At 48.1% G+C, this 14,119-nt stretch overlaps 1 protein-coding gene across 1 annotated transcript; it reads right to left on the reverse strand.

The window, feature by feature from the left end:
• Positions 1–474: 474 nt before the first annotated feature.
• Positions 475–3,264, reverse strand: POMC (proopiomelanocortin). The gene is made up of 2 exons (XM_035000452.1): positions 3,133–3,264; positions 475–1,140 (listed from the first exon to the last, which is right to left on the reverse strand). The coding sequence occupies exons 1-2, from the start codon at positions 3,262–3,264 to the stop codon at positions 475–477; spliced, it is 798 nt and encodes a 265-aa protein (XP_034856343.1).
• Between the last annotated feature and the right edge of the window lie 10,855 nt (positions 3,265–14,119).

Genomic DNA, 14,119 nt, shown 5'->3' on the forward strand with positions numbered 1-14,119 from the left:
TCTGAGCTTCCTTCTACTTGCTAGATGGGATGCTACTTAGGCTCATCACTGCATAAAGCCAATTAGATCTTCAGATTTACTCAGTCGAATTTTTGTTCTTTAGTAGAGGGGAGCTCCTGCACGCTTCCCTTTAAGACCCATGGGGGCGGGGGCACATTTTCTTTTCATTCCCACTGTGTCCTATAAAATATACTACCATGGGGTCACGTGGAAACCAATCTCCCTCCAAGCAACATACGCTGCTCTTTTTTTGATGGACGTGTATTTTTATTTTATTCACCCAGTGGACATTCAAAGTCGGAGTCAGGCATGAAACTTGAAAGGTTTTATTTCCCAACTACAGGCGGCTTTCAGAGGCTGCCTATCGGCCTATCCCCGCCTGAGCGAGGAGCCCACCAGGCTGGGAGGCGGCCGAGGAGAGGGGGGCCTTCGGGTCGACTTCCGGGGAGAGCAGCCCGGGGCCCCGCGGCGCCCTCACTGGCCCTTCTTGTGGGCGTTCTTGATGATGGCGTTTTTGAAGAGCGTCACCAGGGGGGTCTGGCTCTTCTCGGAGGTCATGAAGCCGCCGTAGCGCTTGTCCTTGGGCGGGCTGCCCCAGCGGAAGTGCTCCATCTTATAGGGCCCGCCGGCCTTCTTCTCGGCCGCCTCGGCCTCGGTCAGCGGGCCGGACCCCAGCTCGGCCAGGGCCGCCACGCCGTCGGCCGGGCCCTCGGGGCCGAGCGCCGGCTCAGGCCGCTCCCCGGCCAGCTCCCTCTTGAACTCGAGCGGGAAGGCCTCGGCCGCCTCGTCCTCGGCGCCGTTGGGGTACACCTTCACCGGGCGCCGCTTCTTGCCCACGGGCTTGCCCCAGCGGAAGTGCTCCATGGAGTAGGAGCGCTTGCCCTCGCGCGGGCCGGCCTCGCCGCCATCGCCGCGGAGCCCCGGGCCGCCCTCGGGCAGCGGCGCGCGGCCTTCGCCCAGCGCGACCTCCTCCTCCTCGCGCTTCTGGCCCGCGCTGCCGTTCCGGCGGCCAAACCGGTCCCAGCGGAAGTGGCCCATGACGTACTTCCGGGGGTTCTCGGTCAGCGGCTGCTCGTCGCCGTTGCCGGGCAGCACGGGCGTCTCGGCCGAGAGGTCGGGCTTGCAGGCCCGGACGCACGCCTGCGGGGAGGGCCGCGGGCGCGGGGCGTTAGGGCCGCCTCGCCCGGCAGCCCGGCCCCCCGCGCTGCGCCCGCGGCCCTCAGCACGTGCGGGCGGCACGTCGGGCCTCCCCGCCCTGGTGGCGCCCGCGGGCGTCCGAGACTCCTCGCCTCTCGTGGCCCCTGTACCCCCGGCTTCTTTGCCTGGCAGCTACAACCAATACCCCATCCCATTCGTTGGCTTACTTACCCCAGAGCTTTGGTGGGCAGGGTCACTGTCTTACCTTAATATGCATGATAGATAGGCATTGATCAACAAATGGTAAATGGGTGGTAGTTGTTGGCACTTAATGAATATTGAATAAATCAAATAAATAAGCATGGTTCAGTTTGAGTCTGAGAGGGGCATTGGGCTGAAATTTGGGGGAGAATCTATTCAGGTGGGAGGAATAGAAGTCTGGCTTCTAGAGCCTGTATTTTCAATAATGCCTCAACCGTTCCCCAGTGATCTGCACATCTAACTCATGCCCCACCCCAGCCATCTCCCTGTATCATGCCTCAAAAATGTTCCCATGCCATCTGGCACTTTCTTTGGTTCTTTCAAGTCTTTTGAGCTGATCCAGTACTTTCCCCAGTCAGTGAGCTTTGCGAGGGAGTAGTTCACGTCCCTGTTACCTCACTCTGACTGGAGGGAGGGGTAAACAGCCATGGAGCATGGGTCATGGAGCATATGTCTCTGCTCTCTGTAAGCAGACAACTCCACTATGGTACACATTTGCCTGAGAAAATGACCTATAGGCTGCAGCCTTGAGTTTTCAGTTACTTGGGACTGCAAAGGAGGAAACAGAAGGATCCCACCCACTCTGTTGAGTTGGGAATTTCATACTCCGGGGATTTAGAATTATGATGCTGCTGAATATTAACAGTGGAAAGTAAAAACTATCTCATACTCCTCTCCTCTGGACATATAACGAAGCAGGAAGCTCGGAGAGGTAAAAGGACCTTGGCAGGTTTCCACGACTTTTCGGTGGCAGAGCTGGGGTAGAACTCGTGGGCTCTGACTGTGGTCACTTCTCCTTCCCTGATGGGCTCTCAACAGGAGAGGCTATGCAGTGGGTATTTCCAGTCAAGGGTCTCTTGGGTCTGTCTCTGAAATAGAACTAACAGCATTCCCTGGGCTCTTTCTTTCTATTTTATATTGCACATGAAACCTGCTCTATGTTTTTGAGTTCTCTCTCTTCACCTTAACTAGCTTCTTCATTGACAAAACACACAGAATGTAGTGATGTACATTCCACCCTCACCAGGAAGGTGCTGGCAGCATGACGGAACTCAGTCACTGACACTGGCGGTGTGTCTTTGAGTCCTTAACTTGGTATAATTTCTCATTTATGCCTCCCAATAGACACACACACACAATTCCAGCCTGGCACAAAGGGCCTTTACATGCTTCTGGAAAGACTGTTGGCCAGTCCTCTGGAAGAAGCATGAGACATTTGGCACCAGTTAGAGGAAAATGGCACCTGGGTTTTCCCTTCTCCCACTAGAGATGATTTGCAGTACGACCTAGCTGACTTTGTAAATGGTAGTAGAAGGGGAATGGAAATGTCAAGTGATATGAGGTTATTTAAAAAGGAATAAAATGTCTAGAAGATTGAAAATGTAGAATCCATAGAGGGAACAATTATTATTATTGCTGTTACTGTCACTGTTATTATTTTAACAGCAATATCTCTAAATAGATCAAATGGAGTGGGTCATCATGCAAGAAGACAGGGCAGGAAGATAATTAAGTAGAAACTGTGGACCAGACCCATCTCCCTGAAGCTGCTTCCTCCCCTCCTTGGCTCAATTCTGACTCCACCTTAGAGATCTGTTCCTACCCTGAGCTGAGTTACCCATATCTCTGGGAATGAATTTCCCCTTCCCCACGCCCCTTTCTTTTGTGCAGTCCCAGTCCCAGCCCCAGTCCCATCCAATGCCCAAACCAAGATGGCAGCCACAGTCCACATACCAGCAGGTTACTTTCCGTGGTGAGGTCCTGACACTGGCTGCTTTCCAGGCACCAGCCACTCACTTCCACAGAGACCTGAAGCAGCAAGGCCAGCAGCAGGGCCCCTGGGCAGCTGCAGCACGATCTCGGCATCTTCCAGGCAGGCTGAGGCTCTGCGGAGGCAAACAAGATTGGTGGGACCCCTGCAAGGAGCAGAACAATGTTGGCCACTGACCAGGAAGCACTGTGAGCCAATATTAACAACACATTCATTTGTGGAGCTCAAGGCTTTTTGAGGACAGGAGCAGTTCAAGGAGAAGTTTGGTGTGAGTTGTGGTGGAGAGGAGGGGAGAGGAACCTGGGTAATCTATGCACAATTTCCCCTTTGTCTCCTGTTAAAAATCAGACCCCAAAGGAGGTTAGGGCTGGAAGCTATTTTAGGGATCATTTGGTCCAGCCCTTATTTGAGAGATGGGGAAACTGAGGCCCAGAGAGATAATAATTTGGGTGTTCATGACAACTCAGGCTAAGTTCTCCTGTTCTCCCTGAACTTTCCTATTTCACCACCTTCATGAAGCCATAGTTCTAACACTCCAGACCAAGGAGTAACTTGGGAAAGACAAGGGAGTCTGACATTCCTGCTCAAGATGGTCTATTCTCTTCCTCATCCACTAGGATCCTATCATTCTTCAGAAACTCTTGTTTCCTATGAATAGGAGGTTTGCATAAAGGCAAATAAAACCTCTGGCCAATTTGGCCAAAACCTCAGCCAACCTAATTGATGTCCTGTACACAGATCACTCAGATGATCACTATTTCTCAGATTCCTGCAGCTTTGAAGATGTTTATTTTTAATGCAGACCCCCATTCTTTTAAAACTGGCTCATCTTCAGGATACATTACATATTGGACCACCTATTGTTCTCTGAGTCTCTCAAATACTCTGAAATAGCTGGACTTGAAGATACTATAAGTGTATAAGAGAAGGAAATGGACACACAAAACAGAAGAGAACTACCCACCCCCCATTTTGAACACCCACCAAAGACACTTTTGGAAAAGTCAGAAAGTACCTCTCAACAGATGCTGAAGTCAGGAGGTCAGGATGCAGTAAAGAAGGGAGCACGGATGTTGCCCTTTGCCCCCTGTGCCCAGCCCTTTCCCCAGCCCTCTACTTCTCCCACTGCCATGTCCCCTCTCACCCAGGTCAGCTTCCAGAGTTGACCCCAAGTTTTGTTATTAGCTCACCACCAACCCACAATCATTTTGGAGTTCAGAAGATCTCAACCAGCTGTAGAAAGAAACCTAATTAGATGAGAAAAGCAATTCACATTAAGGTGTGGATGACTAATTTTCTTATCTGTCCTAGTGGACATTTGCATTTTAAAACGTTGGCTTAAAGGAAATCTCCTAGTTGCAGAAGGGTGGCCAAATATTTTTTATAGAGAAGGCTTTGGAAATGAAAGTTCTCTCTGGCTTCCATTGTCTAGTTCAGAAAGCCATTTCCTTTTCTTTGCCCCACCCCCATTCCTTCCCCCCAAAGCTGAGCCAGCTCAGGGCTCCCTTCTTGAACAATTGCCAGGCACAACTTGAGTGTCTTCAGAGCAGCCATTAGATGGCGCTGGCAGCCAGTCAGCTGGACCATCAGCATCTCAGGTTAAAGGGGCAACCAGGAGAGCAACCTTGGTGTCCAGTCTTGACCAGGAGCAGGCTGTTCCCATTGGAACATTTTGACACTCCAGTTCAAGAATGGAGCCCAAAGCAATTTAGATTAAAACTCTGAGACCACACAGCACATTTGGGTCAGAAAAATGTTGAGATTTACAAGAGAGGCAGAAAAATGGTCATTACATATCACTGTGGGCAAGTGTAAAATAACAACTTAGTAGAGAAAGAAGCAAAGTCCCCTCAACTACAGTTCAATTCTCCTCAAGGCTTGCCATTCTGGGATGATTTCTATTTTCATAAAACCTACCTCATGATTTCAAGCCTGCCTGAGAAGCCCCAGAGAGCATTTCTTCTCTCTCTACCCCAATAGCGGTCTGTGTTGTACAACAGGGTAACAGTCACACTGCCCACCCTCTCAGAGTTCCATTCTACTGCTGAAAAGTTAGTTTCCTGAAAGCAACTTGATTTCTTTTTGCTTATGTTTATTTTCTATTTTTCTATAATGAACAAATATTACCTTGTGTCATTTTTTTTCAAGCAATAAAGTAATGGGGAGATGTCAAATCTCGTGCTTTTTGTAAGTAGGGATAGTGTTATATATTATTCAATGGTTGAAAGCCTTGGAAAAATAAATAGAAATTTGTAATTTACTAATCTTGACATTAACCCCATAACAGAACTACACTTATTAGAACTTCATATGTGTAGGTGAATTCTCTTTGAGCTAAGCGAAACATTGTGTTTTTCAGTCTAAAACTGCATGCTGGTCATGCCCTTCTGTAAAGATTAGAGGAGCAGAGGTGCAGAGTTTTCTCCTTTCACCGTGATACACACGCATCAAGTCCTAAAACAAAAGTGTCTAAGGAATATTAAGTCATTAAATAAGGTGTGATCTGTGCATATGTTCACAATTGACAAAATAATGCACACTCGTACTTTCCTCCTTGGCTTCTTCCAGCCATTCTGTGAGAACAACCACCTCCCCATTTATATGCGAAAAATTTGGGGGATCCAAATGCCCTGCAGATTTTCCCTCCTTCACTGGAAACCTCTCTTGCCTAAGCCTCCATCAGCTCGAAGGGCTGCTTCCGCCTCTTCGGGATAGAAGGTCCACTCTGCGGTCCTATTGAGGGCACACACGGAGGGTGGTTCAGAACCTTGGACAGTTCCCACACGGGCCACCTCTTTTTAACCCCAGCTGGGTCTTATAGAAGAGACCCGTGTCCGGATCGAAGCTCAGCCACATCGGGTGCGCTAAGGTGGGCAGAGAAACGAGGATTCAGGGGTCTGAATCTAAAGAAATATGGAATGCAGGGAGTTTATTGTAACTTCTGGCCTTTACTCTCCTGCTCTCATTTCCAACGTTAATTTGCTCTACAGTACATGGTATCTTTTAAGAAGTGACACCTACCCAAGAAAATCGAGAGGAAGAGGAGCCAAAAGGCGGGGCTTTACCAAGATCACCCCCAGAAGGCTGCAGGAATCTCGGGGGTCCTAGCAGCCCAACTCCCGGGGGAAGACGCGGTCGCCGGCTCCTGGAAAGCACCGCTTTCAGCGTCGCAGCCGTTCGCCCACCATCCGGAGGCTGGCCCTCGCTGCTCCGCTGCTTGCGGGCTTCCCACGCCGCATTCAGTACAGAAAGTTTTCAAAGAACTCAAGACCGCAGCGAGCCAAAGGCGCCTCAAGTCAGCGATGGGGAGCCGGGCGAGAGCATCCCGAGGCCCAGGGGCAGGGGGCTCCGGGGTAAGAGCGAGGTTCCGTGCCGCTGCGCCCTTACCTGTTGCGGAGAGGCTGCTCTGGGCGACTCCCGCTGCGCCAGGCGAGGATGCTCGGCGGCCTCGTTAGGTCACTTTTCTTCCTTCCTTTCTCCTCCTTCGCCGCCCGCCGCCTGGTCCGGGTCGCTCTCCTCGGTCCTTATATACCTGCGGGGTTCGCCCGGGTGGGCAACGGACGTGAACTTCCTGGCAGCGTAACAAGCAACTCCCCCGACCATGAGAAGGGGGGCCGTGGAGCTCAGGAGGGGGGTTTCCAGGTAGGGGCTAGCGCAAGGGCAGACGTGCCGGGAAAGGGGGCCGGGTCTCTGCCCCCGGAGGCTGGAATTAACACCGTCTTGCTGAAGGGAGCACCTGGCAGCCATCAGGAAAGAACTTAATTAAGGATGGTGTTGGGTGTCCAGTTAAGACGAGCAGGCGGCTTAGCACCCCGGTGTGGGGTAGGCCTGGAGCGCCGGCTGAGGCCGTTGAGGAGAGGGTGAAGTTACTTGTGTGCGTGCTTGGACTGTCATTTGCCTCGTTCGCACTTGGAGGTAAATATCCCCCAAAGGGGAGTACATCTGTAATGCCTCAGATTTCCCCATCGTTTGGAAACTGTGGTGAAGATGTCATGGGGAATCACAATCCCTCTGTTCCAGCTTAGGGGTGTGGGGCGGCGGTGAGGATGTGGTTGGCGCGGAGTTGGGGGGAGGTAGTAAGGGGAGCAGAGAAGGTCAGGTGTCACTCACCTGAGGCCCAGGGAAGGTTGCCTTCTTGGAGGTGTGAAGGCAAGTTGCACTGCCCCTCCTGGGCCTAGTTCAGAGCAGGCTTCTTCCTGTGCCCCAACCCCAAGGAAAAGGTGCTGTTAACCTTTTATTATTAATGGGGAGGGGAAGGGGGTGAAGAGCAGCTGAAGTACTTTCCCTGTGGCCTCTACCTTAACCTGGAGTAAAGGAGAAACAAATTGTGAGGAGTCGTGGGGGTGAGAGGGAGTGTTGGAACTAAACTGAGCTTCAGATCAAGGTGCTTGTTTTATTTTTTATTTTTCAAGGTGCTTGTTTTAATCTGCCAATTGCAGGAGCTTTCTTTATTCCCAGTCAGGGGTTCTTTCAGACTCCAACACTCCCGTGAGAATTCCTGGTTGGTGACATTGGCTTTATATCCCACAATCCTTTCCTTTTGGGACACAGGAAAAATCTAAGCTCCTAAACAGTAAACAAGGTACTTTATCATCTGGCCTTGCCCTCTTTCCAGGGTCATCTCCCACCTGTCCATCTTGCATCTGGCACTTCAACCATCCATAACATTCCCATTCCCATAACTTTCTCAAGCTTCCATCTCTTTGTCCATGCTTACTCCTACAAATGGAACATCTTTCCTCTCTCTAGCCACCCAGGAAAATTGGACTCCTGCATTAAGATTGAGCTCATCCATCATTACCTGTTCTCTCAAGCCCTCCTTGGCTACTTGTGCTACCTGGGACATGAAACATGGCTTTCTCCATTCTCCAAAGAATCCCATTCCCATCCCATCGGTACATGTAGCCTTTATTGCTGGAACAAATTCCATGCTGTCTTCCATCTTCTCTCTTCCACCCACTCTTGCCCCACCACCACCAGGCCTGTGAGCACTCTAAATCAGACTGTGATTTTATCTTATGTTTCTTTGTTTAAGAGGCAGCTGGTGGTAGCAGAAAGGCCAGACCAAGAAAAGTTCAGATTGACCCAACTCCTGTCCTTCTTTGTTAGATGAGTTCTTAATTACATGCAGCAGAACTGAAAGACCATTGAATTGCATTTAGAATCACTGAGCAGGTTGGGGAACCAGGATCCAAAAATGGGCAGGGACAAAAGTTGGCTGAAATCATGACCAAAATCAGGCTGCTGACTGGACACAATCAGAAAGAAAATCAGATCATTAGTGGGAACAAGAGGCCACAAGTAGCACGGTCAGCACCATAGGCATTGAACATACTTCTGTCATTTCTATCCCCAGAATAAAAAGAAGTGGGAGGCTGCAGATGCCAACAGGTAGGACTGACCATTGTCCTTGCTTCTGTAGTACTAGCTCGTCTTTGAAAGCCTAGAACAGCTGTCTTTGATTGCCTGAGATGATAATATGATTTTTCCCCTTTATTGATATAATGTGGTGAATTACATTGTTGATTTTTACTGTTACACCTACCATATATTACTAGATTAAGCCTAATTTATTATGCTGTGTTATCTTTATATAGCACTGGGTTTAATTTGCTAATATTTTATTTAAGATGTTGATCCATATTTATGAGATTGGCCTGTAATTTTCCATTTTTGTAGAATTCTTGTCAGATTTTGGTGTCAAAATTAGGCTGTTCCTCATAAAACAGGCTGGAAATCTCTATCCTTCCATCTCCGCCATTTTAATAATTTGGTACAATTTGTATACAATGGTGTTTATCTGTCCCCTAAATATTTGGGATAATTCATCAGTGATACCATGTTTGTTTGTTAAATGGCTTTGAATTACAGATTCAATCACTTGAATAGCACTATTCTAATAATCTATTTCTTCTTGTGTCAGTTTTAGTAGGATGCATATTTCTAACAATGTATCCATTTCATCTAAATTTTGTAATTTATTGGCTTAAAATTATTTATTATATCATCATATTATCTTCTTAGCATCTATGGAATCTGTAATTATGGTCTCCTTTCATCTCTGATGTTGGTAATTTATGTCATCTCTTTTTCTCTTGATTAGTTTCTTAGGAGTTTATCAATTTTATTAGTATTTTTAAATAATCAATTTTAGTTTCATTGATTTCTCTATTGCATGTACGCTCTTATCTATTTCTGAAATCTCCACCGTTACTATTTTTTGCTTTCTAGTTCCTAATTATTTATTCTTTTTTATCCTCTTCTTTTTTTTTTTTTAAGTAGGCTCCACACCCAGCATGGAGCCAAAGCCTTGAACTCACACAACCCTGAGATCAAGACCTGAGCTGAGATCAAGAGTCGGAGGGTTGGGGTACCTGGGTGGCTCAGTTAGGTGCCTGACTTTTGATTTCAGCTCAGGTCATGGTCTCAAGATTGTGAGATTGAGCCCTGCACTGGCTCCATGCTGAGCACAGAGCCTGCTTAAGGTTCTCTCTCCCTCTCCCTCTCCCTCTGCTCCTCCCCACCCCATGTGTGCTCTCTCTCTCTCAAAAAAAAAGCTTTAAAAAGAGTGACACTTGGGGTGCCTGTGTGGCTCAGTCGTTAAGCGTCTGCCTTTGGCTCGGGTCATGATCCCAGGGTCCTGGGATCGAGCCCCGCATCAGGCTCCCTGCTCTGCGGGAAGCCTGCTTCTCCCTCTCCCACTCCCCCTGCATGTGTTCCCTCTCTCACTGTGTCTCTCTCTGTCAAATATATAAATAAAATCTTAAAAAAAAAAAACGAGGGACACTTAACCACCTGAGACACCCAGAGGCCCCTCTCTTTTATCCTCTTGAGTTGGACATTAAATGAGTGCTTTTACTTAGACAATTGATATTCAACCTTTATTCTTTTTGATATATGCACTTATGGCTATAAATTTCTTTTATTTTTTTATTTTTAAAAAAAGATTTTATTTATTTATTTGAGAGAGAGTATGCATAAGCAGGGGGAGGTGGGAGGGACAAGCAGATTCTACACTGAGTACAGAGCCCTACACAGGGCTCAATCTCACCATCCTGAGATCATGACCTGAGCTGAAATCAAGAGTTGGTCTCCTAACCAACTGAGCCACCCATGTGCCCCTATAAATTTATTTTATTTTATTTTTAAAGATTTTATTTATTTATTTGACAGAGAGAGATAGCGAGAGCAGGAACACAAGCAGGGGGAGTGGGAGAGGGAGAAGCAGGCTTACCCAAGCAGGGAGCCCGATGCAGCGCTCAATCCCAGGACCCTGGGATCTTGACCTGAGCTGAAGGCAGACTCTTAACGACTGAGCCACCCAGGTGCCCCTATAAATTTATTTTAAAGTATGGCTTTGGTTTCACCTCACAAGTTTTGCTGTGTTGTATTTCTATTGCCATTTAATTTAAAATATCTTCTTCCTTTCTTTAAGAAATCTGGACTGACCTATGGGTTATTGAAAAGTGTTCTGCTTAACTTCCAAACCCTGGGCATTTTCTAGTTATGTTCTGAAGCTAATGTTTAGACTGATTCCCCTGTGGTCAAAGACCATGCTCTATTTTATTTCAGTGCTTTGAAATTAGTGTGTATGTGTAGGGCTGCTTAACAGATGAGCATGTGGCGCATTTTGATTAATGTTTCATATCATTTCAAAACATTATGTATTTTATGGTTTCTTAAATATTCTATATCCTTTCTGATTATTTGTCATCTATCTTATAAGTTATTGATAGATGTATGGTTTTAAAATCTCCCCATTATTTTTGTAGATTTATCTACTTCTCCCTTTAGTCCTGGCATAAGAACAACTCTTTCTATAAATCTAATGGTGAATGTGGAGCAGTGGTGGAGAGTAATATAGGATCAAGATAAAGGTAGAAGGAAGATACTAGATCATCATTACATGCTGATGGGAATAATCTAGTGGAGAGGGGGAGATTGATGCTACAGATGAGAGGCAGGAAACCAAGTAATCCAAGTCTTGGTATTAGGAAGATGGGATCCAGAGGAAGAACCTGAACTTTGATTGGTGGAGGGTCTTCCTCTTCTGCAACAGTGGTGAAGGAAGAGAAGGAGATTCGGAGTGGACTTCTGTCTGAACCAAAGCCTTCACCTTTTAACCCTGCATTTCCTGGGAATTATCCTGAGGACGTTATCTTAACACTTACACTAAATACTGTTCAAGACTATTTATACAACACTGTTTATGGTAACAATAAAATGAAATAAGCTCAACATCTATAGTAGGGTATAATTATAAAGCCATAAAATGGAATACTTTGAAACCATTCAAAATAATAATGTAGATATTTATTTCTAGACATTAAAAACGGCCACTATGTGTTAAGTGGAGGAAGTATAATAAGATATAGATATAAATAGAGCTAGAGATAGGAACTGAGATAAAGATTAAAATATATCAAAGTGTCTGTAGTAGTTGTCCTGGTTATCTAATGCTATACTACAAACCACTCCCAAAATTTAGTGGTTTAAAGCAACACTTACGTTGCTCATAAAACTGCAGTATGATCAGGGTTGGGCTGGACCAGCATGTCCCAACCCTTTAAGCTTGGGCAGCTTAAAGGCTGGCATCCGTAATTACCAAAACCACTCGTTCACATGGCTGGTTCCTGGGCTGGAAAGACTCAAACAGCTGGGGGCAAGAAGAGTTGGGGTTCCTCAGACACCCCTTTCTGGCTCTCTGTAGCCTTGCCACATGATCTCTTGTCTGTGGCAGCTTTGGAGGAGCTGGACTTCTTACACAAAGCTCAAGCATGCGTCTGGAGGCAGTTTGCTCTGCCAAGCAGAGGCAGTGGTGATCAGTAAGGGCTTCCCAGAGAAGCGAAAGCTGAGTTGGGCTGAGCCTTGATAAAATAGGGCACCAGGATGGAGAAAGGAAAAGTCATCCAGGCAGAGGGAAGAGCATGTGCAAAGAGCTCAAGGCAGGAGAAATCCGGTTATGTTCCTGGAATGCTGGGTGCATGTGTTGGAAGGAGAGAGAGAATACTGGAAGGGAGGAAGTAGAGGAACTTTTAGGGATTGAGTCAGAAGAACAATAGGACCAGACGTCTGTGGCAGTGAGGAGGATAATCAGAGGGGAAGGAGCCTGGAGACAGCAAGGAATGATCAGAAGTCTAGTGCTCTGCTCCAGGGCCCGGAAAGCAGTCCAGCCAGGAGTGGAAGCAGGGAGCGGGGAGAGGAGGCAAAGGCAAGTTCATGATATATTAAAGGGGTAACATCAGTGTCGGGGAAGGAGTCATGGACGCCCGCCTATCTAAGGTGGATGTGGCCGCATGGATGGCACAATACGGTGCCATGGTTAAGAGCACAGCTCTGAAGCCAGACTCCCTGGTCTGAACTCCACTTGACCATGCTGAGCTGTGTGACTCTGAGCAAACTCCCAACTTCTTAGTACTTAGTTGTCACATCCGTGAGATGAGGGGAGGGGTTGCACTAACCCATGTGGCTGTCATATGGATGAAATAAGGTAATACATGTAAAGATCTTAGAGCAGAGCCTGTAGATGCTAGCCCTTACCCTTATTATTATAGAAGTGCTGGCCCAGGAAAGCCCAGCCTGGAGTGGAAGGAAGAGTGGGAGGGATGAAGGGAAAAAGGCAAGAAGGAAGGGAAAGAATGAAGGAGCAGATACGCGGTCTTTGGACAGGTTAAGTGAGGGTTCCTTTGAATGTGAGGACCCTGGGCGAAGTGATGCGCCCACACCTGGCTGCAGGCACAGGGCCAGGGCTGCTTTCGTCATCCCAGCTTTTCACCTTTGAGGGTTTAATTGGAAAAGCAATGTCACCAGGGTGTGAGTGCGTTACAAAGCCAGGTGCAGAGGTGGCCTCCAGGGGAGAGGGAAGAGCAGGGAGGACAGCGACAAGGATGGGTGGCTGGGAGCCCAACGTGGGAGGGACACACAAAGAGGGTGGCCTTGCCCTCAGCCTCCAGGCACTGGGGCCAGGCAAGGGGGTGCATTTCTCTGGGAGAAGAGGAGCCTCCAGGGGAAGGCCAGGGAGCTGGACACTGCGAGGCCCCAGGCAGATCTGCCCTATGCTGCAGAGAGGAGCAGAAAGGAGGGTGTGTGAGAGGGATACAGCAGGGTGGATGGGGTGACCGGGGCTTTGGGCACACACTGCCCCAGGAGTGGAGGAGGGAAGGGAGGGCAAAGTAGGGAGAGAGACCAGGAGGAAGGGTCATTAAGGGACCATGGTCAGGCTATGGTCAGGCCTTAGGCTCTGCCTGGATGCAAGTTTTGGGGGAAGAGAATTTGGGCAGGATTTAGCTGGGGGGTGGACTGGGAGGACAAGGAAGGGAGGGTGTTGGGGGTGGGGAAAAGCTGAGACATGCTGACTCTGAAGCAGCTCCTGTCCAATCTGCTCTCTGCCCAAAACCAGGCCCCCAGTGGGTGCTCACACGGTGTGGAGTAGGCTGCCAGGTGCGGTGGGGTAAGTGCCGGCTTGGAAGGCCCAGGTTTGCTTCTATCACTCCTGCACTCAACAAACGGCTACTGACCCCTGCATGTGCCTGGACAGACCCTCCCCTGTGGGGAATTCAGCTCTAGGGAAACTGAAAATGAACTTGACAATGTTAACCTTAAAAACACACTGCCAGTGATTTCACCAGCAAAAGATAGGTTTATTCAGGAATTTAAAAAAAAGAATCACAATCCGGGACACAGAAGCTGCAGCAGAACCATAAGCAAGTCTGGGGAACATAGGAGAGGCACGCTTTTTAAGGAGAAAAGGGGTAGTAAGTTGGGAAAGCTGTTATGAACTAAAAGTACCCTGTAGTCAACTGGGAGTTTGAAATGTGCTGGCTTTTCATCGGTGGAGCTGTGGCCCTGGGCGGTGAGGAAAGCTTCTCCTCCTCCAGCTGAAGTAGTAGAGGAGTATCCATGTGCAAGGTCAAGTCTAGGTAAGGTCAAGTCCATCGCTTCCTGTTGGGT

Source organism: Mirounga leonina, unplaced genomic scaffold (assembly GCF_011800145.1).
Source record: "Mirounga leonina isolate KUSES-001 unplaced genomic scaffold, KU_Mleo_1.0 Mir_125, whole genome shotgun sequence".
Lineage (NCBI taxonomy): Eukaryota > Metazoa > Chordata > Mammalia > Carnivora > Phocidae > Mirounga > Mirounga leonina.

What these genes read in the sequence shown, in the direction of transcription:
- POMC (XM_035000452.1), bottom strand. Translation starts at nt 3,264, where the DNA reads ATGCCGAGATCGTGCTGCAGCTGCCCAGGGGCCCTGCTGCTGGCCTTG. An exon ending in CCACGGAAAGTAACCTGCTG is followed by an intron (nt 1,141 to 3,132) that starts GTATGTGGACTG and finishes CCCTCCCCGCAG; the next exon opens with GCGTGCGTCCGGGCCTGCAA.